At 36.6% G+C, this 27729-nt stretch overlaps 1 protein-coding gene across 1 annotated transcript; it reads left to right on the top strand.

The window, feature by feature from the left end:
* LOC139751833 (uncharacterized) lies at positions 1-27689 on the top strand. Its single transcript, XM_071667456.1, has 13 exons — positions 1-154; positions 2271-2869; positions 3797-3854; positions 5570-5674; positions 7386-7414; positions 9263-10199; positions 10840-11048; positions 11972-12094; positions 14539-14758; positions 15538-15761; positions 16102-16329; positions 18614-18836; positions 19856-27689. The coding sequence occupies exons 1-13, from the start codon at positions 97-99 to the stop codon at positions 20197-20199; spliced, it is 3357 nt and encodes a 1118-aa protein (XP_071523557.1). The 5' UTR covers positions 1-96; the 3' UTR covers positions 20200-27689.
* The last annotated feature ends 40 nt before the right edge of the window (positions 27690-27729 follow it).

Here is a 27729-nt window from a genome sequence, read left to right as displayed (position 1 = left end):
TGTAAACACACACAGAATTGACTCGTTAAAACCATACGTTTAAGGCGTGGGAGTGACGGCCGCCAATGACAGCTGCGAACGCATTTGGGGGCAGCCATGACAAGCCATAATACCAATAATCCATGGAGGTTCCAGCCATTTACCACGCCTGAAGGTATACCTTGGCCTGTCCGTTGGGTTTCTTAATGCTCAGACCTTAAGAGGTGGAATGAAGCAGTGAGATATAGAGTTTTTAGACTTGTGTCCTTTCCCAGGCTCCTACAGCAGAATGCTGACGTACATGGTTACTCTTGAGAGTAATTAGTTAACCCCAGACCTCTGGGAAAGGTGGATATGCAATATTCCTCCCACCCTAGAGAAAAAGTAACACGCTTTGTGACGTATTGTACCTGTAACGTAACGCTTATTGCACCGACGAGGCGGTACCACTGGGTCAGCCATTATTTTGCCGATAAGGTTACATTCGATATCTTTTATTTATCCCCTGGGAAACCTTCGGCTCACATTAAGGTGGGTTATGGTCAGGGTTCATAATACCTCAAGTTTTATTTTCTTGTAAGGTTGACTGGCTCAACTGTTTTAGCACAAAACTTTGGCAAGACTCATCAGAATAAATAGATATGTGAATTTCACTATTTCTAAAGACGTTTATATTGCAGAAATATTCAACATATCCAGTAATGAAATAAAAAGAAAAATAATCTTGCTGGTTAAACACCGGCTCTAATTAGTTAGAAAAATAACCACTGTGTATTGGTAATATTAAAGTTTAGACTTGCCATTACAAACTGATCATTCATCAAAAAAATGTAATATATGCAGTTACAATTACATTAGAAACAGTGAATGCAATAACATAAAAGTGCAACCACAAAATTCACTCATATTTACTCTCATGATAAAGCTTGCTAGGCTTTTATGATAAATGGGATGATGTAGAGAACGCTGTATTGATATCTAATATATCGAAAGGCAGGAGTTCAGGACAAAGCCCCCCTCTTCCAGAAATCACATGAGCTTATGAAAGTCTCACTTAACTTCCCTCAGCAGCCAAGATTTACCTTAATTTTTGGTTGAAACCTCAATGACCTCTTCATCTGTTGCTTCATGCCACACGTCTAAGAATGTTCACTGACATGCAAACTAATTTATCTGCGTAAATGAAAGATTTCCCAATGAACGCATCAGCGTTGTTGACAATTTTTTACTATACGAATAAGAATTAAATCCCAGCTTTTTGAAAAAGTTAGATGAGGTTTTACACAGGATCTACTGATTTCTAGGTCTGTTTTTCTACATTTAAGTCACCCTTTTCCCTGATCTTCATAACACCTCCCTCTACCAGCATCCCTTGTATAGTAAAATAAAATTTAATGATCCAAATCACCCTACACCAGTATCATTATACTCTCCACAAAGTAGTAATTTATTTCTGCAAATTAATTCAATGATATTCCAGTATTAGATTCCCCTAAAGTGAAATTTATCCAGAATTACTTGGAAAGATTCTCCCCTGAAAATTCATAAAATAATTCCTTTCACATGATATTATTTAAGTAAATTTTTGGCTTTCAAAGAAATGATTTACACGTAAACTTTCAGAAGAAATTAGTCAAAGCACTTTTCCCTCAAATGGACACTTCAGTGCAGTCACAGTAAGTGCACAAACATGGAAACCTATATGACTAACATGTTTCTGAAAATAACATTGAAAATGTCATAATTGCTAGAAAAGTGACGATACAGCTTCCTCTTAGTTTTGCTTACGATTTATGTCTGTTACGGAAGCTAGTCTCTTCATCGTTTCTCTTATAACTGCAACAACAGCTTTACTTGTCACTAGGGTGGGTATGACATTTCCATACTGTTATTCTCTAAAAGTAATGGATTACTACACTTATGAAGTTCAGGATGGTAAAAACAACAGCCATGTTATAAACCTTTAGCAAAAGAGTTTGTCTCTTAAGGTGCTGCTGTGATCTGCAGTTTTGTAGCCAGAAAACCTTATGGCTATCCAATGAATGACTTAGAATTTCTTCAAGAATGTTTGAAAGATCATTGTTGTATCATTAGTAGTATGGTTATGGTGCAAGTTTGTGGTATCTGCAAAATCTCACTGTGTGCAACAGTCACAGCAACAAGCTAAGGATATAGCTAAATGAGCATATGTTGTCTTTGAGTTTTGATTCCTTTCATCCTGTAACACAAATACTTTACCTAAAGTGAATGTACATAAGACCAATCTTGTATTCTACTTTAAATCTTTACAGGCTGTCCTCCATGTGAAAAGATTTTGAGACTGCCAGCTGTTCCATATCTATATACATGCCCCGAATCTGACACTGCTGTATCAGAGCCCTCAGGACTCGATGCTGAAATAAGAAATGCTAATGATAGTCTACCAACTAGAGTTTTAGAAACACCTCAGTTTGAAACGACCACAAATGCATATATTGAAGAATTCAAATTCAAGAATGAAGTTGAAATAGGTCCAGAGGATGACTTGTTAAATGCAGCAGATGATTTCATTTGTGAGTCTACAGAGGAGGATGGACTATCCATATTAGGGGTTCTAAAGCAGGATTGGCTTACCTCATTAGGGAGTGAACAAGAAAACTTTTCTAGTAAAGAATTTACAAGGAGTGATGTGTTTCATAGTTTGCAGTCCACAAGAAAAGATGAAAATGACAGATTGGCAAAGCATTATGCAGTAGCATCAGTGAATTCCCAGAATCAAGATGGGCTTTTACCAGTAAAGTGGCATAATGATACAAGAGTCACTAAAATAGACAGGCTGGCTAGAAATGACATCACAGAACATGAGGGCAAGATCACAACTGAAGTTGCCACATATCAACGGAAAGAACAGGTAAGAGCAATCTAAATATAACTTATGAGTAAATTTATACATTTTAATGAGGCACTGTCATTTTTTAAAATTGTATTTACATCTATGCTTCCTGTGTTGCTTATGTTTCCCAATCACCTTGTTTTAAGCCTACATGTGGCAGAACTGGTCCAATCAACCCAGTATGTTCTCTCATGATTTCAGTGAAAAGTTTCTATCTGCCTATCTATATCTGTGACACCTGTTCCCTTCAGGAACTCCTGTCAAAGGGATGGCCACGGGAAAAGAGTCTCCCCTTATCACTGTCGGTACATGCCTCCTTTGCACTATTCCATGCATTATTTCACCATTTTTCTCCTTCCAGCATTGTTCCACTTTTTTCCCCATGTCATAGGTGGTCTTCCCCTCACAACAACCTCTGTAATTTTACTATCATACACTCTCCTTGTAAACTCCCCATCTTGTATTCTTTCCACATGCCTAAACCACCTCAAAGTATTTTGTTTCACCCACTCTACCACTCCAAAATTCATTCCCTTTGCATTCCCTTCCATACCACATGTCTCATACACCCCCTTATTTCTTTCTTCTTTCCTTCCAGTCATACCACATGGATTCCCTCTGTGATTTGAACACAGGGAAGAATTACTGCTAACACAATGTGGGTGAAGTATATGAAAGAGATATAAGAAGAAGACTGCAAGTCAGATGAAAGGATAGTATGAGGGGAAAACATGGACAAGAATTCTTTTTTTATCATGAGGGAATGTAGGGAATAAGACAATGAAAGGGGATGCATGGATGATACACATGAGTCACTTTCTGAACAGCAGAAATAGGCCAACTGGATTTAGATTGCATTCTTTTGAACCTTGAAGTGTTTCTGATGACATGTTAATCCTAGTCATGGACCCATAATATTTGCAGATTATTTTTTCATTGAATTAGGTTTCCACTGACGGTGAGGAAACAAGGAGCAAGTCACTGAGTCTCTCAAAAGATGATGGTAAGTATACAGAAGGAAAAGACACATTTAGTGTGTAACTAGTATAGTCCCTTTATATAGATGTATACATTTCATCTCTCTTCAGTACTTAAGATAGGACTGATGGAAAAACTGACGCAACAAATAATTTACATGAGTATTCCTAATATTCAGAAACAACACTGTCTTCTTAGACAAATGCTGTCAGCTATATAAACATTCAGACATGGTATTTAAGAAATTTTATGAGATGATAATTTTATACCCATTTTATGCCCATTTCCTTTAGAAACTCCCTGAAGGGGGTGGTCACAGCTAACTAATCTCCATAACTGGTGAACTACACTGCTGCTTCTTAGCCTTTAGTTGCTCAGCATGCCACAGGCAGAGGGCAACTCAGTGCAGTGTTTCCAGAGGCTTCTACCTAATGTTCCCACCAACTACTTCTACCTAATGTTTCTGCCTAATGTTCCTACCTACTGTTCCAACCTACTACTTCTACCTAATGATCCCCAAAAGTTCTACCTAGTCCTTCTACCTGACTATTCTACCTAATGCTTTTGTCTAACGTTCCTACATTTACCTATGTAAATGAAAATCACCTCATCATAATTTGCTTGCTACACAGATCAGATTTCACACTCTGTCGATTACATATACTAAAATTTCCCCTCAAGGCTAACTTTCATGCTCTCAGAGAAATACACTACCTTAAATTACCAAAATTACAGCTACAAAAAGCAAAAACTGAACATAATACAGAGAAAAATACCGACAATGAAAAGAAACCAGGAATATCAGTAAGTGGGAGAAGACTTCAAAGTGGTAAACTTATGCAAGTAGATTAGCAGCTGATGGCAAAGGTCTGAGTCGAGTTATCACCTGACAGAAATCATACCTGAATGCTACTGCTGTTACTGGGACAAAATATACAAAAGAGATAGGCCCTCCTTGGTATTCCCTAGAGGATACAACAGACACCTCCGACAGAGACAGGAAGAATATGCACAGAGAAGGAGAGGGTTCAGTCCTCCTAGCAAAAGATATGATAAACCAGCCAAATATTTACTGATGACATTGAAAATACAATTAGGTTAGTGCAGGAGGTAGGAAGACCAGTCATGCTTGGTGTTACTGAAGTTCTTGCAATGGGGGATTTTAACTAAAGAGACATTGACTGGAAATGTCTGGATATTCAAGGGGGAAGGGAGACATTTATACAAGTTTTCAGATTGACTGCAGGAAAATTTCTTTTATTAATGTCACTGAATACAATAGTTAGGAAAGCTGATTCACCAGAACATCTTTTGAGTTCTCAATACCAACTAATGAGTGACAGAGAAGTTTTGTTGGCTCTTCCACCTTTAGCATCTTTAGTCACCATTTCATTTGATCAATTAATCATGAATCTTCACCTCTAGATAATCAGAAAAATTCAGATCCCATGAGGAAATACAAAAAAAGAAACTGTACCGAGATAAACAGTTGCTTTAGGGACATGAATTGGAGAATGAAATTCACAAAGTATGGAACCAAGTAATGGGGTTCAATTGCACCTTTGATGACAAAGTTAGTAGATGGGTCATTGTAAGGATAGAGAGAGAGAGACTTTTTCACTTGTGTAAAAAATCTGAATTGCATTATAATTTTGTAGCTTTTTATTACTTCATATTAATATCTCCACTGAAAGTATCACAGAAATGTATTGGGATTTACTAAGCTTGACTCAATAACAGGATTTGTGGATGGTGATACTGAGGTGGACAATATTGTGAGCAGTGACCTTGATGACCCTGACCCTGAGGGAGAAGTGCTCGTTCATGGTGATTCTTCTACAAAGGGTAAGATGATTTATGGCTTTGCATTGTTTTTAATCCATTATATGTTGTGTATTTCTCATCACAACAGGTACAATGAGGTTGAAATTGCTTGGTAAGATCTGTTGCTCTTACAGTTGGCTCTTCAATCAAATATGAGGATCCTAGTACAAAAGAGAGTGTCTGATAGACTACTCCCAAATGAGAAGTTGCTAGTTGTTCACTTGTCACAAATCATAAGTTTCTAAACTGGCACAAGATGGCAACTACTCAAATGCTTCATTTTCATTAGGTCCTTAAACATGACCCATCCACTTGGCCTTTATGAATAACCAGTCCACAACACTGCTCATGATGAATTGAGTTATGAAAAGAAAATTCTCACAGTAGGGGTATGACATCTATCAAAGTTTCTCACCCTGTACAACACAGTGCTCATCGGAGGAAAAACTAGAATTATGAAGAATGAGCCGTATGAGTTAAGTGTTGTCAAGTGTTACGTAAGACAGGGAGAGATTGTAAGTTTGGACTCAATGCCAGTAGTCCACGTGTTAGTGAGGCAGAAAGAAAAGACAGCTACCTGGGTCAGAAGAGTGCAACTTGACATCCACTGAAGTGCTGGCTCATTAAGCAGATATCACTAACCCTCCCAATACCCAGATGGGCAGTACTGGTAATATACCTTTCTGGTGAAGAAGATTTAAGGTTAGATAGCTGAAGTATATCAGAAAAGAACAGACACATTTAGAAAGTGACTTGTTTAGGACCACACATATTTCAGATGAGGGAGCCATATGAATGATTTTTATCATTGAGTATAAAGACTGGACTTGTTTGTGAAGGTGGGCTTATGGGATTATTACTTGGGTATTACAAGGAAAGAGTTTTTACATTCATGTAAAAACCTTGTATATAAGTAACATGAAGATGAGCTTATGAGATTATTATTTGGGTATTACAAGGAAAGAGTTTTTACTTTTATGTAAAAACCTTGTATGTAAGTAACATATCATAACTCCTTTGTGTATGCACACACATAACCCCACCTTGAGCCAAATGAGGGTGTGTAAGGGTGAAGGTGTCAATGATGACTTAGTCTCAGTTAACAAATCATCTTTGCATGCATTAGGAGAATGAAGAAGTGGATTCACTTTTGCAAAATCCCATGGTCACTTTAGTAAACTGGAGTGAGTTTAATGAAGTTGGGAACTGAACTGAGAAGCTGTAGGTATCTGTTCAACATGATATTAACTGTGCTATTCACCTAGAAGACCTTGATTTTTATTGATGAAAATGTTTCTGCAGGAATTTACATTTGGCAGGATTGCATTTATTGTGGAAATTTCACTATTTTGTGCTTCAGTAAAATGAAATTTAGGGGTATTTCTCAGTGGTGATGGCAAAAAATTTGCATTTTAACTTAATAATAAAGCGGAATATGTATAGGAAAAACAGAATATTATGGGAAACACAAATGCAAAAACTTGAGAGAAGAGATAGATTTAAAAAAAAAAAAGAAATTACAAAAAATAAGTTATATGTGTAGTATGGTACACCAAAGTTACCAAAAACCCTTAAAGGCATATCCAGTGTTTAAAGAAACACCTCAAACTTTAATGACATAATATTAATTTAATCTGTTTTGTCTCTTTAACGTATTATCATATTTTTGTTGTTGGCATTTACTGATATTCATATTAAATTTTTTCTTCAAATATGTATTTACTGATTTCAGATTCATCCCCCCGAAGTGACATGAAATGGGTGAGTATGATAACCTTCTGATCCATTTGCAGCATGTTAGAAACAATGCTGCAAGTTATTGATACCAAGATTTTGCCAAGTAAGTTCAAAGTGTTTGAAAGATAATTCATGTCGGTAAAACTCAGCAAAAGTTGGTTGACATGACCAATTAGAATTCAAGCAATCACCAGCAAAGTATTAGCCTTGTCTAATGATTATATCTAGTTATACTTCCAGCCTGGAGAGATCCAACTGTCACTACACAGTTGGTACATAAAAGCTGAAGTTTTTTCAAAAATTCTTAGTTTTCTTGTTTTCACAACAAACTTCATTCTTTGATTACAATCTGTTGTATACTGGAAAATTATTTGTATGCTTCCTCTTGACAATGAATATTTCTGACATATATTTGCTTTAATGACAAAACTGCATCTATTACCCAAACACTATAACAAATTGAAAAGTTTTAGCCATTCTCAAAACTATTCAGTAACCTCTGCTTTCATTTTAGCTGTAATAAGGACGTACGTTCCTGCATACTAAGCTGGTATCATTTAATATACCAGTATTTGTCTTAGAAGTCTTTGATAGTACACTGTTGCCGATTTGTCTCTTATTATCCACAGGATCCCCTTTTTCTCACTATCTTTTAACAACATCTGTTATCTTATATTTACTTTATGCTCATGAAGCAGAATTTTTTCATTATTTCTACCCAGTATACATCATACTTCTTGTCCACTCAACACCTAGATCTTCTTAATCACCAGAGTTTTTATTTCGTCTTCAATATTTTCCCTCACAAAACTCTTAAGTGAAGCTTCCCACTGTCATCCCTACTGAACTCTCCTTGCAAATATTTAAACTTAGCTTACATCTCAGAGTTCTTCACCAAGCAAACTTATATGGTTTTAAACTGTGCACTTCCATCGATTTCTAAAACAGAGAGTCTTACTTTCATTTGCATTCTTTCTCAGCATCCTCAAACCAAATACATCACTGAAGTTGTCCACTGTTCTATCACTGAAATGATCCACTGTTGTATCTAGATTCTCTGGATTAGCTAATAACATAGCATCAAGTGCATATATCAACTCTGACAACTCTCATTTTGTTTTTCCTTAATCAAATGTTGGGCCATAATCATCCCAACTCACTCTCATCTCAGTGCCCATCCCCAGAAAACATCAAATCACAATACCACATTTATTTCAAACCACCCACTCATACCACCTCTTATCCAGAAATATACAAGAAAATCGTTAAGGAGACCAACAGTATACTAGCAAATATTAGAATTGCATTCAACAAGTTGTATACATCCTACAATAAGCTAAAACTAGAAATTTGCTTCTCAGTTTTGATCATTGCACCTAAAGAAGCACCAAGAACTAATAGAGAAGGTTCAGATGATAGCAACAAAAATGGCATGAGAACAAGAGAGCTAAGTTATGGGGAAAGGCAAGAAGCCTTAAATTTGCCCACCTCGGAGAAGAAAAGAGTGGGAAATAACATGAAATTAAGCAAGAAACATGTTAAAAACATATGAAGTACTTTAATAATATATAAGAGGTGGTTAAATGGGATCAAATGAATGAAGAATTGATAAATGCAGACAGCATACAGAAATCCAGAAAGATGTTTGATAGTAAAGAATGTTCAAGAGGTGGGGGCTCCATAAATGTAAAACTCCCTTCCCATAAAGCACAGTTAGGTAATTAGACATGCACGTATACTTTACACTAGATATATAAACCTGTCACCAACGAAAGCATATGTAATTTTTAGATGGGTATGTGGTTGAAAGCATATTTATATCTGTTGTACCATATACACATGATGAATTAAATGTTATGAACTTCTTTACAGATACCTGAAGAGATACAGTCTTTTATAAACAGATCTAATAAACTGAAAATTGCTCACACGTCTTCTGACTCAGTGTTTGTGATCAATCCAGCATTCTTTGTTAATCAAGAGAAACAAAGTATGGACTGTGAGGCTGATCTGATAATAAGCCCTGTGTTTGTGACCATTAATATGTCAGCTGTAAAACTGATTGTCCATGGCAAAGTGTTTGAGGAAACAGACATTAGAAATATTCCAGAGTCATTAGACATACTAAAGAAAGTTGAAAATAAATTCATTCAGAATCAGTACCTTTACTGTCCAGGAGTTAGTGAGACGTATATACACGCATGTCTATCAATGGGCATCAACATTCCTATCAACACTTTTGATAAATTCATGTATTGTGGTAGAGTATCATATCATGATAAGTTTTGTGAAAAATTTTATAGAAAAAGCAATTCTGTGTCGATGAGTAAAGTTCATGGCCTTGCCTATACCTGCAGATGTTGCAACCATAAGATATATTATTACAGATCTCGTTATCGAAGCAAAAAACTAGGACTTATGAGACTAAACGTTTGCAGAACTAAACGAACTAACCCATCTCCCAATTCATACGCACAAGCATTTGCAAAATACCCTGGAAACACCTCAGTCAATAGGAATATAAAACAGAAATATATTGAATGGAGAGATGTTGATATTCTTAAACTCTCTGAAAATATGAAGGAAAAGTCTTTTAGTCTGAACAGTAAGCAGAACAAAGACTTTCTGGAGGTACTAACAAAACTGAAACATGAACCTGCAGTAAAGGAAATCTTGAAAAGGAATGCTCGAGAGGCCAGTGATTCTAGAAAATGGGCTGCACAAATTGTGTGGGATGGAGATGTTAAGAAGGCCACTTACTTGACTCAACAAATGCATCCTGCAGGAGTCAAGGAACAGGAACCCCAGGGTAAGTCCACTTGTATTTCCTTTAGATTTACAACATCTGTTTTTAGCAATAAGTGAATGCCTGGATATTTCATAAAGATTTCTTGATTATCAGCATTATGTTAAATCCTAATACGGAAATTATGATTAGCAAACCCTACTTTAATCAATGTGGTTGCTGCATAACTGAAACCATTAATGAAAATATTATTAGTATCTCCCTTCACTTGAGGTGCTGCATTTAACTTATTTGATGCTCAGATTTTTTGGTAAGAACTGTTTATTTACGAAAACTAGTTACAAATTCTTTGTGGATATCAGTAACTCACAGTCTCAAACATTTAATTTTTGCAGGTCTTTCTGCATAATGGATACCTTCTTTTAATATGTTTACAATGGATATCTAAGATCTGAATTTTCAAATGAGTTGCATCAAATCTGTCGAGCTCATAAGACAGAAGAAGATATATTTGTTATTATGTCTCTTTGTGTGGCTGGATATCTGAGTGAAGAGCACATAAAGGATCTAGATATCCAATGGTAAGGTGATTATGTGTTGTACTGTTTTCAGGATGGCAAACCAGGCAATGAAGGATCTGATTTAGAGAATCTATGATCATTTGTGGATGATTGTTGAAAAGCAAATATTTTTTCTGTTTCAGCCAAGATGGACAAAGAGGATGGCAACAGGTTTGAAAAAGAGGCTAGCAATCGTTGGAGCATGATTACATTTAGGATTGCCTTGGCTGTTTACATGAGAAATAGAGATTCTTACAAATCATTAGAATCATTCAGAATTCTCGAGTTACCATCACTGCCACCAAACCATGAGTACAGTCTTGAAGTGAAAAATAATCCCACTTCACATCTGGTAAGAAACTTGAGGATCAGAAATTCAAATTTCCTCCTTGCATATAAGAACAAAAAGTTTGATTGTGCAAATAATGTTCTGTTTATGGTTTTTGATTGTATGCAAATTATTCTTGGTCTTGAATACTTCATCTACCCCTTTTCATTATGAATTATTTACATCACTAGTGTTTGTAACGGATGTAAAAGGTTGCTTTTCTAATGATGAACTGTAAACTCATAAAACTGACATACTAATATTCACATCTTGTATTCAAACATATATCTAACTGTGCTACCAATGATCCAGTTGCTTGCATTTTATGGATTGATGCATAGAAAACCTCCCACTTTTTCTTAACCATGATGGGCATTCTGCATTAGTGCAATGTGGCTGAAACTTATATGTCTGTCACACCAGTATTTATAGTTTACTAGTTTCTTTGTATAACTTGAATTTTTTGATATTCTAATCTGAATTTATGCAGTCCTTTTCACTTAATCGTCAATATTTTACCAAAAGCATCGCTTTTATTGCTTAAGCCTTCGATTTTGTTGTTATTCAAGTTTTTGCACCTTTATGCACAGATCATATTTCATAAACTCTCATGCTCATACTTTCCATCATAATTTTCTAAATTTTTTGATACCAACAAGCTGATAGTCATCCTCCCTCATTCCTAACTTTTGCTAATGAGTGTTTGAGAATAACTCAGTTGCTTGGCATGTACAAAGTTAAGAAGTGAAAGTGCAATTATAGTGCAATGGTGTATTTAGTACACACTTTTATAACAAAATATATCTTTTCATTTTCTAAAATCCTTGCTGAGGTGCTCATAAATGGGGGTTTCACTAGAAAATTACTTAAAGTCATCATATATCAAGAGAAAATTTAATCTCTTTGTCATGAAAGCAGGTCATCTATTTTGTATTTGTATTTTCCAGCAATATATTGCACAGCAAGCTGAACAGTACTTCACGATATGTAGAGAGTATAAAGCAGATGGACGACTACCATGTCTAGGGGAAGGGGCACTAATCATTGATCAAATGAAAGTAATATCAAAGGTTTGTATATAATTATTTTCTCATTTTACATAGTACAAGAATAAATACTAATTAAATTTAAGGCTTTTATCCTTGAATGTGATTTGATTTTTTTCTTCAAACTTGATTGATGCTTCCCTCATTAGCAACGGTAGAGCCAGGAAACAGATGAAGAGAGTCACAGCCACTCACATACAAATACATATACATGTATGCAGTGAATTCAGATGAAAAGATGACTATTTGTATATGTAAGAAAGGTTGGAAAAGAGGGCAAATGAGAATTGGGGTGAGAGAGTATCATTAAACTTTAGGGTGAATAAAAAGATGGTTTGGAAGGAGGTAAATAACGTGTGTAAGAGAAGAGAACAAATGGAAACATCGGGGAAGGGGTCAAGAGGGGAAGTGATAACAAGTAGTGATGAAGTAAGAAGATAGAGTGAGTATTTTGAAGGTGTGTTGAATATGTCTAATGATGTAGTAGCAGATGCAGGGGTTTTGTTCAGGGTGATGTGCGAAGTGAGAGAGTTAGGGAGAGTGGTTTGGTGAAGAGAGAAAAGATGGTGGAAGTCTTGTGAAAGATGAAATCTGGCAAGGCAGTGGGTTTGGATGGCATTGCTGTTGAATTTATTAAGAAAGGGGGTGACTGTGTTGTTGATTCGTTGGTAAGGATATTCAATGTATACATGGATAATGGTGAGACACCTGAAGACTGGTGGAATGAATTTACAGTGCCATTGTACAAAGGCAAAGGGTAAAGGTGAGTGTTCAAGCTACAGAGGAAACAAGTTTGTTGAGTATACTGGAAACTATTCCTGTTAAATTGTAAAGGAAGTTATTGATTGAGAGGGTGAAGGTATGTACAGAGCATCAGATTGGGGAGGAGCAGTGTGGTTTCAGAAGTAGTAGAGGATGTGTGGTTTCAGGTGTTTGTTTTGAAGAATGTGTGTGAGATGGAAAAACAGATGGATTCATATGTAGCATTTATGGATCTGTTGAAGGCATATGATATGGTTGACAGAGATGCTTTGTAGAAAGTCTATAGAGTATATGGTGTAGGAAGTAAGCTGCTAGAAGCAGAGAAGTTTTTATCAAGGGTGTAAGGCATGTGTGCGAGTAGGAAGAGAGGAGAGTGACTGGTTCCCAGTGAAGGTCGTTCAGCGGCAATGGTGTTTGATGTTCCCATGGTTGTTTAATTTGTTTATGGATGAGGTGGTTAGAGAGGTAAAAGCAGGAGTCTTAGAGATAGGGGTGAGTATGCAGTCTGTTGGGGATGAGAGGGCCTGGGAAGTGAATCAGTTGTTAGCCGACGATACAGCACTAGTGGTTGATTCAAGTGAGAAACTGCAGAAGTTGGTGACTGAGTTTGAAAAACTCTGTTAAAGGAGAAGTTGAGAGTAAATGTGAATAAGAGTAAGCTTAAGGTTATTAAGTTCAACAGGGTTGAGGGCCAAGTTAGTTGGGATGTGAGTTTGAATGGAAAAAATCGGAGGAAGTGAAATGTTTTAGATATCTGAGAGTGGACTTAGCAGTGATTGGAACCATGGAAGTGGGAAGGGGGTGAAGGTTCTGGGAGCTATGGAGAATGTGTGGAAGGAGAGAATGTTATCTCAGAGAGCAAAAATGGGTATGTTTGAAGGAATAGCACTTCCAGCAATATTACATGGTTGTGAGGCATGGGCTATAGATCGGGTTATGCAGAGAAGTGTGGATGTGTTAGAAATGAAATGTATGAGGATAGTATGTCGCATGAGGTGGTTTGCTCAAGTAAGTAATGAAAGGGGAAGAGAATGTGTGGTAATAAAAAGAGTGTGCTTAAAAGAGCAGAAAAGGGTGTGTTGAAATGGTTTGGATGTATGAAGAGAATGAGTGAGGAAAGGTTGGCAAAAAGAATATATGTGTCAGAGGTGGAGGGAAAGAGGAGAAGCAGAAGACCAAAGGATGGAGTGAAAATGATGCAAATGAAATGAAATCAAATATAACTTCATGCACCATGACTTTTTACTTTACACAAGGAAATCTTAAAATGTTTTTCAGCTTTGTTATTTATTTAGACAGTTTCAACAAAGCAGGAAAGGTAACATGATGGCATTGGATTTATCTTTATTTTCTGCTACCTGAGGAGCAGAACTTTTCATAGATTTTTTCTATCAAAGAACCTGCTTAAGCACTGTTCAGTCATACATCTTGGATAAATGCTGCTACATTGGTAGGGTACTTCTATGTGTGCATGTATGGTTCTAGCCCCTCCAGGTGCTTATGTGTGCATGTTTGGTTCCTAACCATTTGTCTGGAGAGGAGTGTAGGACAAATGTCCCTTAGATTCTGCCATAGTAGAAAATACATTAAACTTTGCTTTGTTTTATGTTACTGTATTGAGTGTTAGACAATGAGTTTTATCAGTAATGTAGTTAGTAGGATGTAATGATTTTTTGAACCCTAATCACTATTAAATTAATATTTAGGTGGTCTGGTATGGGGTACATGAATCCCTTGTTGGCCACGACTTGAGTGAAGAGGAACTGATGAATCTTTCGGATATATTCAACAAAGCACCTGAACCCAAAATGCCTCGGCCTGATGAATTTGTCCTCCAGACAGTATGGCGAGACATGTGCTACAACCTTGACATCATTGGGCCATACTTTCATTTGTCTCACAATGTGAAGGGACAGCAGCTGGCTAGTAAGTTTTTATCAAGGGATTTGCATAATGTTTTATTAACGCATTTGAAGTACTTCAATTAAGAATTTTTGTACTTCATACTAACTTTTTTGGCAAAATCTTTGTACTTGGTCATAATTACCATGGTAACTCATGGTTATTAATCCTGGTTTCAAAACATTTAAATTCGACTAAGCAGAGTACAGTACTCTGGCATCTTCCTTGTCAGAGGGATGGAATTGTAATTCCCATGGTTAATGACAATACTTTTAACAGGACATAGAAAAGACTGGCAGTTAGTGATGGTCTTGGGGAGTATGGCAAAGTTTTGTTTACACTGTAGAAAACTAGCTAATTTCTGATAAATACTCAAGGATGGTTTATGTGACCTATATATTGAATTTTTGTGGAGGGCATTCCAAAAGAAATACTTTCATGAAGCTTTTGCCTTCTAGACTGAGGTAAGTGTCCTTTTATTCTCTTATGATAGAAAATGAAGGCTGTTAAGGCTAATGTGTCATCATATATAATCTATGGTAGTTTTGCAAGTCTGTTAGATGAAAGGCCTTACTGTGTAGATGATGGGATTATTTTGAAACATTTCTATATATCATCCATGTTATACATGGTAAGTAGTTTAAGTAGGAAACATACATACTTTAAAACTGATGTAAAAATAATTCCACATCCACTGAGTAGCAAAGATATTATCTCTTGTTATATTTAAGATTTTTTTTAAACTGTCAGTGCTTTTGACTAATAAATAAATTCAACTGATGGTAAATATTCTTGGTTTTCAGATTATCTGCTCTGGACCATCAAGAGTTTTAATGATTTTAGGCTGAAAACAATTGCTATTGTTTGTGACACTGCAACTATGAATGCTGCTTGTCTACGAGGAAGTCTTGGGGAGGGGGGTCCATTAGGAGTTGGTAATGATGATACTTATGAAATCAATCCTACTTTTCCCAATCCATTTGATCCCTCTTTACAGATATCATGGATTGTTTGCCCAAATCATATGGTAAGGAATTTTTATTTATTAATATGAATCATTACATACTTCAATGTTACTAGAAACAGTTACATTGTTATCTTGAGAACTCATAAAAAGTAACATAAGCACTAGACTTTCTTTATCAGCCTCCTAGAAAAGCATGTTATTTTACTTTTTTTATGTTTTACATAACTTTGTTTTTTAGAAAAATTTATGTAACAATGTTTTTTAAATTGTTTATGTAACATTGTTTTTTAAAATCAAATATAGGCATAATATTTCCCATGGACATTTCACTTCAGGATAAAGTTTTGAGTAACCCCTTCATTTTGGCTATTAATCACTCTCTATCCATTTATTACTATAGGTGATCAATATGATGAATGCATTACACTCATCTCAACGTGATGGATCTAAAGACTTCCAGTATGGTGGCATCTCTTTCGGTTGGAAACCTTTGGAATTTCTGCTGGAGAATGATATAGAGATGGAAAATAACGAAGCTAAAATTTCACCCCTTCTCAGGAAGAGCTATATTGAACGACGGCACACAATAAAGTTTCAGTATGCTCTTTGCCCATCAAGAATACTCCAGGTATATAATCATGATAATTTTGAAAGATCTGTGGGGCCTGGATGTGAATAGGGAGCTGTGGTTTCTGTGCATTACACATGATAGCTAGAGACTGAGTGTAAACGAATGTGGCCATTTTTTTTGTCTGTTTTCCTGGCACTACCTCACTGAAGGGGGGTAGTGATGCTATTTCCTGTGTGGCAGGGTAGCAAAAGGAATGGATGAAGGCAAGCAAGTACAACTATGTACCTGTGTATATATGTATATGTCTGCGTATGTGTACGTATATGTATTTATATGTTGATATGTATATGTATATGTGTGTATGGGTGTTGATATATATATATATATATATATATATATATATATATATATATATATATATATATATATATAACGCTTCACATGCCTTGATTCAATCCACTGACAGCACGTCAACCCCTGTATACCACATCGCTCCAATTCACTCTATTCCTTGCCCTCCTTTCACCCTCCTGCATGTTCAGGCCCCGATCACACAAAATCCTTTTCACTCCATCTTTCCACCTCCAATTTGGTCTCCCTCTTCTCCTCGTTCCCTCCACCTCCGACACATATATCCTCTTGGTCAATCTTTCCTCACTCATTCTCTCCATGTGCCCAAACCATTTCAAAACACCCTCTTCTGCTCTCTCAACCACGCTCTTTTTATTTCCACACATCTCTCTTACCCTTACGTTACTTACTCGATCAAACCACCTCACACCACGTATTGTCCTCAAACATCTCATTTCCAGCACATCCATCCTCCTGCGCACAACTCTATCCATAGCCCACGCCTCGCAACCATACAACATTGTTGGAACCACTATTCCTTCAAACATACCCATTTTTGCTTTCCGAGATAATGTTCTCGACTTCCACACATTTTTCAAGGCTCCCAAAATTTTCACCCCTCCCCCACCCTATGATCCACTTCCGCTTCCATGGTTCCATCCGCTGACAGATCCACTCCCAGATATCTAAAACACTTCACTTCCTCCAGTTTTTCTCCATTCAAACTCACCTCCCAATTGACTTGACCCTCAACCCTACTGTACCTAATAACCTTGCTCTTATTCACATTTACTCTTAACTTTCTTCTTCCACACACTTTACCAAACTCCGTCACCAGCTTCTGCAGTTTCTCACATGAATCCGCCACCAGCGCTGTATCGTCAGCGAACAACAACTGACTCACTTCCCAAGCTCTCTCATCCCCAACAGACTTCATACTTGCCCCTCTTTCCAAGACTCTTGCATTTACCTCCCTAACAACCCCATCCATAAACAAATTAAACAACCATGGAGACATCACACACCCCTGCCGCAAACCTACATTCACTATATATATACGAACAAAGTGCATATGAATGCGCACTTTCATAGAACACATATATATATATATATATATATATGTGTGTGTGTGTGTGTGTGTACGAGTGGATGGGTCATTCTTCATCTGTTTCCTGGCGCTACCTCGCTGATGCGGGAAAAGGCGATTAAGCACAATAATAAAAAAAGAGTATGGAGTATCTGTACACGACACACTTCTGCAATTTTGTATGCCACGGCCAGACTATCCTGTTCTGGTTTGGACCCACATCATATAAAACAAGACAGCATAGATAAAGTGGTTATGCATGGGGAGCTACGTGTTAAAGTGAATGTGGTACAAGGGATAAAGTGCTGCTAGCCGAATAAACCAGGGCACATGAAGTGCTCAACAGAAACCACAGAATGGCCTGACTGTGGATAGCGGGCTGTGGTTTTAGTGCTCTAAACATGACAGTTAAAGAATGGATGTGAACAAATGAGTTAACTTTGTTTGTTCGTGGCTTATCTTGCTGATGCAGAAAATGGTGAGCAATTATCAAAGAAAATTTCAGAAAGGTTAATATGATGCAGAGACATATATGGGATAATTATGAATGCTCTTTACCCTAAAGTGTGTTTAAAACTATAGTTGAAACAACTGAAAAGGAATTACTGTGAGAAATAAGGAAAACTGACTGAAAATGCATTGTAAGTGAAAAATACACTTTTATGCCCCACATGGTACCACTATCATTACCAGTTAGGCTCTTCACATACTTGGAAGTACCCATTTAGAGCTATGATGTTCCTTAGTAATGAGAACTTACATTGGACATCATCAACATAACAGTAATTTATTTTGTACAAAGTCAACTGGTCATATATGGTGATGTAAGGTGTTATACTGTGTAAATGAACACATGCTGTGTTCCAAATTCTTTTCATTATCACTTATCATTTCCCTTTTCAGAAGCCTGAAGTTATAGATGCTTTAGAAAAGGAGATTCAAGAAACCACAAATGAGGACACAAAACAAAAGATGCAAAAGACATGGGAGTTTTTAACTGCAACAAACAAAATATTTGAAAATGGTTTGCTGAGCCATTTAGGAGTCAGTTCAACCAGTGAAAAACCAGTAACCAATATCATGGAGGGATATCAGTGGTTTTGTGATTGGTTGAAAGAAGTACACTGTAAGTTTTTTTCTGTCTTAGATATAAACTATATCCTCAGTATAAGCAATTTAGTTTAATTGCCTTTTTTCTCTTGCTTACTGTGAGGCACCAACGTGTGAAGGGCATAAATGGGAGAACATGCAGTCTTAATTTAGCGGTAAATACAAGTAATTCAAATGGCAACATACCAATATATCCTAACAAAGTTGTTTTTCAAGGTGGAAGAGAACAGAAACTTATGGATTGGTATGGTATAAGTAGAAAGATATGCTGATTTTTCAAAGAAAATCTTGAACACTTTTCATATAGGTAAGGAGGTGCAAATAATGTCAGTTGTTGATTTAAAGCAAAATATTTATCAATTTTATGCTTGAATGAATCTATGGTCTGGCTTTTTTCTACACCAATTGGTAAATCATTCCAAATGTTAACAATCCTGTTGAAGAAAAAGTACTTCACTTCATTTGACGTAAAATGTTTGCTCACGAGTATGTATCCATTACTACAAGTGAAATCCGATATGTAAAAATTAGTTATTTTAGTATCTGAGATAGATTCCTTGTTTTACTTATACACCATTACATGCCCCCCCCCCCCCCCCCCCCCCCCCCCGAAACCACACTTCATCTGTAAGCCCTTTAAACAATAGTATACCTGTTGTAAAAGGTACAGTATCTGGTGAATTTAATCCATTTTGTAATCTTTGACTGCTTCTTAAAGTACAGTATTCTTTTTCAACAATCTTAACATTTCTTACATACAAAATGCACACGTTAAAGACAAAGATCTTTGTTAATCCTTTACATACATATAACTGCCATATCCATTCATATATTCATTTACTTGGTGTGGATATTCTTCTGTCCTGAATATGCTTCATGAATTTAGTGCTATCTTAGAAAAGTACTGTTCATATTTTCTCATTCTAATGCCTCATCTGTATGCTGCTCCTTTTTTTATGCCATAAGTATTTATCCAAAATATATTCAGTTTGATGTGTGTACCATACTCATTCATCAGTTCATTTCTCTTTCTAGCAACTGCGGATTTTCAAGTCAGAAATCCTAGACAAAAGGAGTTTTTGTCTTGGCAAACTTGGGAAGGTCTCCAGTTGTCTGTGCATGGATTCAAAAGCTTATGCAAGAGTTTTCATAGCAGACACCCTGATAGATCCATTATTCCTGTAAGACTGAATGGAAGTGCAGTTGATGCTATCTTCTCTCAAGTAAAACACTACTGTGGAACTGGGAAAGGAAAGTCAAAAGTGTCTGCTTTGAGTTATCCTGCTGGACTAACTGCAACCAAGTTAAATACTCAGCTAAGAAGAAAACACAAACGAAGTGATAGTGTGAGTACTGCCAAGAAACTAAAGGAGTCGTAAGCAACTGAAAAGTGCATTTTCACATTAGTTTATGTATGAATATAGTACAATAATATGTATTAAGAGGAGTATCGACCAATATATTCTTATATAGTACAACGATCATATGTTATTTAGTGTTTATCATTTAAAAGTCAGACTTAAGCATATACTATAAAGAATACCCATGAATGCTCTGGTTGACATTGAATATTATAGCTGAAACACATCAACAGACATCTGCTGTGATTGATCTTTCGTTAATCAACTGGACCAATATCATTTGGAAACCAAACCCCATATTAAAGTGGTCACCAAGTCTCCAGCAGACTAATGCTCTATTTCAGCCAAAGAAATCAGATTGGTGAAGTTCAGTCAGTTATAAACGGATGTAAATAAAATTAGCTAATCAAGACATACTTAGAGTAAAAACCATTACCATAACCTTTACCCAAGTCAGACTATTCTGACTCCCATTTTTGATTTGTCAAGGCCTGTAAACAAAACACATTCTCCTTTTTTTGTAAAGCTTTCATAACAGAGAAGTCATATACCAAAGACACTGGAAAAGAAAAGTGCACAAAATGATTCAGAGTTCAGTGTATCTGCATCTTGCAATAATGTAATAAGGGGAACTAAGGAGGGGCAGTAAGACAGCAGTTAGGCAAGTCCACTTTCATGAATTCTTACCATCTAGCCTGATCCAGTTCAGTCAGAATTGGAATGCCTGAGAGGCTACTACAACTGGCTGTGGCATCAGTTATCAGGGTAGGAAAGCACTAATGACTAATAGTTATTTGCCAGGTTTGAAGCATACTTGTGATATAACTGTTGGCTTAGCATCTGGAATTTCTTTAACTGAGCAACCATAGAGTCCTTGCATAAGATAAAGAGCTGATAGGACCCCTTTCAGGGAGAAAAATTAGGGTAACCATATCTCTATGGTCCTCTGGTACATTAGGTATATTTGCTAGACATAGGAGTTTTCCTTTTTATTGGTTCACTAAATGACATCGTTTTAAAGGAAAAACTCATAAACCAAATTCACCTCAAGGATCAAATTTGGCTCTATTTGTTGTTAATCTACACAAAAACTATGCACTGTAGGCTTAGCTTGTGATACGGGTGCCTTGTTTCTAACCATTTGTTTTGTCTATGTCAGGTTGACTCATGGCTGGAGTTACAAGTAAAAATATTTATAGCATGATGGTAAAACAGATGCATTACATCACTGTGAGTACAGATATTTGATAATGTTGCAAAAGTGGTTGAAAGCTAAGATTATGGGCATTATGTTGAAAAAATTTATGAAACCTACTATAAATATAAGCATACACATATAGTTCCCATGTTTTTTAGCCTAGATTTTTACTTAATGTGAAACATTCCAGTCAGTGGCATGGTTCACAGTTTCACTGTCACAGGCAATTCCAACATTCAGAGATACTGGAGCCTTTAAGTCTGGTTGTAAAGGACTTTTTTTCTCTCTTTCTAAAGTCTTCAGCTGGTTCTAGTGTACTGATTCAAGATTTAGGATAGAGCTCTGTTGATATATGAAAGAATTTCATACCATATATGATGTCAGTGTAAGTGGTAGACCTTAGAGAATAGTTCTGTATAAGAAGATACCATTTAGTTTCGTTAAATTTTTGAACTATCGCATCCAGATGCTATGAATATTGCTAAAATTACTAATTACTATGAGTGATGCCATTTTCAAGTTTTCCATGCTTGAAGTTTCAACAGCAAATGGAGGGAATCCCTGCAGAATGACAGTTCAGAGAGCAACAATACTATGTTTTTGCAACAGCTATAGATTTAAAGAAAACTTATTTTTTTAATATTCTTTTCCATTATTAACAAAATATTTAAATACATTGTAAAGTTTTACAGTTCTAATTATATTATGATGATGTTAAATTGAATAACTTTAGATTCTTATGATATTCTAGCCACTGGTAGTGTATTTATATGGAACATCAAGGTTTAACATCCTTGATATGTCATTTAAGTGAGATCTTCTTGGACTTAAAAACATTACAGTACGTAATGTATTGGCCAAATGCATAAACAAATAATTATCCCAACCGAAATCGATAACTTACTCTGAAAGGTATGACATACCATACATTCCACCCTATCCCACTCCACCACCATCTACCTCAAGTCCTCACTGCCAACATTCTCAGTATCGTTAAATATTATGTGATTTACAAGTAAAATGGCAGCGGCTGTTAAATCTTGGTAGAGTGTGGTATATTGACAACAATTAGGTTGGGAAAATTTTTGATCAGAAATATAACCACCTTTTAACGTGGTTTCATTTACTTATACAACAACCTTCATCTAGAATGAGAGATCTCCAGGAATGTAATCCCATCATTCTGTAAGGATCCCCTGTGTAGTACAGTACTAAACAAAATATAAAAAGTGTCAGATCCTTGAAGCTGGTTCAGATTTGGTTGATTCTTTTTGTTCTCAGAATTTTTGACAAGTATTTATTTTTATAACAGCGCTTAAGATTAGACTGTTTCTCTTGTCTAGAAATATTTCTGTTAAAGCAATGAATTAACTTTTTATGCTGTCTGTTATGAATGACAGTTTTTATGCTGAAAGTACTTAGGTGGGCAAATTTATTGTCATTCATGCAGTCTCACGATCTGATGGAGTAGGTGCATCAATAAGTGCATTTATCATATGTGAAGTCTGTTGGGGATGAGAGAGCTTGGGAAGTGAGTCAGTTGTTGTTCGCTGATGATACAGCGCTGGTGGCTGATTCATGTGAGAAACTGCAGAAGCTGGTGACTGAGTTTGGTAAAGTGTGTGAAAGAAGAAAGTTAAGAGTAAATGTGAATAAGAGCAAGGTAATTAGCACGGATATCATGACGATAGGAAAGATGTAAAGACACGGTTAACACAGCCCCTGCAGGGAAGGGGGCGGTTAACACAGACCCTGCAGGGAAGGAGGCGGTTAACTCAGCCCCTGAAGGGGAGGGATCGGTTAACACAGCCCCTGCAGGGAAGGGGGAGGTACTGTAGGGGTGAGGGTCAAGTCAATTGGGAGGTAAGTTTGAATGGAGAAAAACTGGAGGAAGTAAAGTGTTTTAGATATCTGGGAGTGGATCTGGCAGCGGATGGAACCATGGAAGCGAAAGGGGATCATAGACGGGGTGGGGGAGGGGGCGAAAATCCTGGGAGCCTTGAAGAATGTGTGGAAGTCGAGAACATTATCTCGGAAAGCAAAAATGGGTATGTTTGAAGGAATAGTGGTTCCAACAATGTTGTATGGTTGCGAGGCGTGGGCTATGGATAGAGTTGTGCGCAGGAGGATGGATGTGCTGGAAATGAGATGTTTGAGGACAATGTGTGGTGTGAGGTGGTTTGATCGAGTAAGTAACGTAAGGGTAAGAGAGATGTGTGGAAATAAAAAGAGCGTGGTTGAGAGAGCTGAAGATGGTGTTTTGAAATGGTTTGGGCACATGGAGAGAATGAGTAAGGAAAGATTGACCAAGAGGATATATGTGTCGGAGGTGGAGGGAACGAGGAGAAGTGGGAGACCAAATTGGAGGTGGAAAGATGGAGTGAAAAAGATTTTGTGTGATCGGGGCGTGAACATGCAGGAGGGTGAAAGGAGGGCAAGGAATAGAGTGAATTGGATCGATTTGGTATACCAGGGTTGACGTGCTGTCAGTGGATTAAATCAGGGCATGTGAAGCGTCTGGGGAAAAACCATGGAAAGCTGTGTAGGTATGTATATTTGCGTGTGTGGACGTATGTATATACATGTGTATGGGGGGTGGGTTAGGCCATTTCTTTCGTCTGTTTCCTTGCGCTACCTCGCAAACGCGGGAGACAGCGACAAAAAAAAAAAAAAAAAAAATCATATGTGAAGACATTCAAATATCAATAGCTTATTTGCCTGGGAAAGTCCCCTTGCAAAAATACAAAGATTCCTTTGCCACATAGTGTGGCTTAATGTCCTATGATCTAATTAAGGGAAAACATCCTTTTTGTTTGTAAAAGTGAATTCTTTTTCTGCCCTAGAGGCAAAGTATCTGTGCATCATTTCCTGTAACTTATATCTAATGAATTTCGGCTGTGCTTTTCCTTCAAAACTTTGAAATTTAAGGTGGCAGATGAAGTTGGATTTAAGATGACAGATGAACTCTTCCAAAGCTATGTTTCTCCAATTCAACAGCTTAATCATGCAAATATATATCTCTTTTGCCTTACAAAAATAACTGGTTAATTTAATAAACCAGATTACTGAGTAACCATCCAGGTATTATCTTATCTCCCTTTAGGCTTATATTACAGAAATTTATGTGCACAAATGCAAGGTTAACATGTAACGGTAACTTCATGGTTTTTACAAGGATACTGTATGACCGATCAGGTAGCTCTTAAACTGTTACAGACTAGTAGCTGCCCCTCACTGGTTTCAGTAAGATATTGAGTGATTCAGGGTAATGTTTTAAGCTGTATTATATACAGAATGAACTCTGAATACAAGAGACATTTCAATACTGAGCCCGTATAGCTTCAAAGAAAATTAATTGCCACTGTTATCGATATGGTTCAAAACCAGAGCTGGGTTGATGAAGTAAGAGCCATATAACTTTATTCACAGTGGAGCCTGGCTCTTGATTAATTACTTATCATCAGAGTAGGTTAGCAGTGGGTTGAGTTCTTATTGGTTTATGGTTTACACTTTTAACTAGTAAAACTAGTCAAGTAGGGAATGTGTGACCACTTTTACAGGGTAAATTGGTTTTCTAACAATGCTGGTTTAGTCCTAACTGAAAACAGATCAACCACACCTAATGCCTCCATAGTTTCCTGGTGTCTTAAACTATGTATGTAAGTCTTGTACTCCAAATTTATTTTAATTCACTTTTGCAATATTTTAAGCCAATATTTTTTATGGTTCATGGCAGCTAGAGACTGAATGTGAACAAATGTGGCCTTTTTTTGTCTGTTTTCCTGGTGCTATCTCGCTGACACATGGGTTAGCGATGCTGTTTCCTGTGGGGCGGGGTGGTGCCAGGAATGGATGAAGGCAAGCAAGTGTGAATTGTATGTATTCATGTATTCCCTGCGCGTCATGGGGGTGACTAAATGGGGAGGGAGTGGCGGGCTGAAAATCCTCCCCTCTCGTTTTTAATTTTCCAAAAGAAGGGACAGAGAAGGAGGCCAAGTGAGGATATTCCCTCAAAGGCTCAGTCCAGAGAAGGGGGCCAAGTGAGGCTATTCCCTCAAAGGCTCAGTCCTCCGTTCTTAATGCTACCTCGCTAACGCAAGAAATGGCGAATAGTATGAAAAAAAATGTATATATGTGTGTAGATGAGTTGATGGGCCTTTCTTCATCTGTTTCCTGGCACTACTTCGCTGACCCAGGACCCAGGAAACGGCAATCAAGTATAATGATTATAATAATAAAATCTGATACTAAGATTTAGTACGTATTTCTGTTTCATACTTGACATTGTAAGACAATGGTTTAAGGAAGGTCTGTAAATGACAATTACAACTGCTTTTACTCGGTACTGAAGACACATGTATAAAGGTAATGAAGACACATGTATTATTGCATGTTTGAATATAATGTTTCTCATTCCGTACATGGCAGTATGTTTATAATGCATGTATACCAGTTACACAAAATGTAAGCTGCAGTAATGATGTGGTTTATACTCAAGTAGATGAAGTCCATTTCTGTATAACATGTAACAGTTAATGAAATACCATTGAATAACATTATGCATCGAACATGATAATAAATTGCAATGGCAGTCTTTAATGGGTCAGCACTGTACGTTGCTCAGACATCTATAAGATGTCTGGATGTTATCAATGGCTGGCACCTTAAAGATAACAAAGGATCAGCTGACTATACGAAGTATAAAGTTCAGGTAAAATACAGCTCAAGCTTTTGCAGTTTTCTGTTGTTCATAATGAGTTCCAATAAACTTATACTCTTCTTTACTTATATATAGGTGCTGACATTGTTTATTATATGTTTATGGACATCTGTAAGTAGGTTTTTATACTAACATCAGTAAGTTTCATTATCTTTTTAGTTAAGTTAAAACTTTTTTGGATTAAAACTTACAGGAGGTTTTACTTCTTTTTCTAAGCATTAATGTATCTTGCTATTACTAAATATTAATGATTCTTGCAATAATTCAAGTGGCAAATGAAAATGAGAGAAACATTAATATAGCATGAAAATTTTTTATGCATTCTTCCATATCTCTAGTGATCATAGTGATCAGAGTCATCTGAGTACTTTCCTAGCTACAGGTGGCAAAGCATATAGCTCAAACAGCATATCTCCTCAAATCCTGGGGAAGTGTGCTCTGATCCTTGCTTTCCTATTTGGTTTCAGTATCAAAACGCAAACCTGTACTTCTTGGAAGTATACCTTGATTCAGCCCACCCATCAGACAGGAGACCGTTCTAACCATTCTGGCTGTTGCCTTACTTCTCTCTTTTCTGCCATCTCCAGAGTCTTTGAAACTTTCCTCAACTCGCAATTTTGCAAACACTCAAGAATCCTATTATCTTCTCTCTCATCGCAACAACAGTTTTTTGTTGTGCAAGGTCTACCAGTGATTTTCTGTCCAATGTGATTCATTCAAGGGTTTTGGTGAATTCTTCATTATGGCCTTCGATATCTTTGGTTTTTTTGCTTCTCTAAGCCTTGTTATGCATCACTCTCTCCCTAGTCTGTCCACTGTAGTCATTGATGGGGTGACTTCTCCCTCTTATTCTATCAATGGTGGTCTTTTTGAAGGTTTTGACCTAATGCCTACTCTTTTTACCTCTCTCAATAATTTTTTCTTATCGAATTCTAACTCTCTGCAGTAGCAAAGAAGGCTTGGGTGGTATAAGATGTTAATAACTAGTGGGAACATGAATAATGCGAGAATAGTGTATTTGGGAGAACAGATATTTGAGATTTCACCCAACCATTCCTTGCATAAAAAAAAATTATTTGAAATGATTCCTTAATCACTGTTTCAAAAATTAATTTTGGTTAGCCTAATTTTTATCACACCATTTCACTCATAATAAAATGAATACTTGAAGAGTAAAGTCATGGTGCCATCATTTCTAATATCATGTGGTTGTAATATATGAATTTGCCTTACAAAGCACTTGAACAAATAGCTAGTCACTCTTTCCATAATTCAGTTTCATTTAATTGTAAAAAAACAGTAGACCAGGTATACTGTTTTTTTTAGTAATGACAGGTATTGGGTCAAGACTGGAAGAGAAAATTAGGTGCCTGACTTTGTATGCAGACTTATCAGTGGAGAACATACTGATCTGTGGTGAGAATGAGGTGTAGTAATCCATGTATGCTTTATATAAACTCTTTCCCTTAGTTTTCATCAGGACATTAATGGTATAATAATATACTCAAGTAATTTTCTACCAAAGCTAAAGGAAATTTTTATGTAATTTTGTTTATCAAAAGTGATGAATATTAAATTTTATATTAAAAACTGATGTAATGATTATCCATTCAAACAGATTTTTTAAAAT

The sequence above is a fragment of the Panulirus ornatus genome, chromosome 12, assembly GCF_036320965.1.
Source record: "Panulirus ornatus isolate Po-2019 chromosome 12, ASM3632096v1, whole genome shotgun sequence".
NCBI classification, from domain to species: domain Eukaryota; kingdom Metazoa; phylum Arthropoda; class Malacostraca; order Decapoda; family Palinuridae; genus Panulirus; species Panulirus ornatus.
The sequence above is the reverse complement of the archived record's forward strand: the minus strand, read 5'-3'. Positions and strand labels throughout refer to the sequence as shown.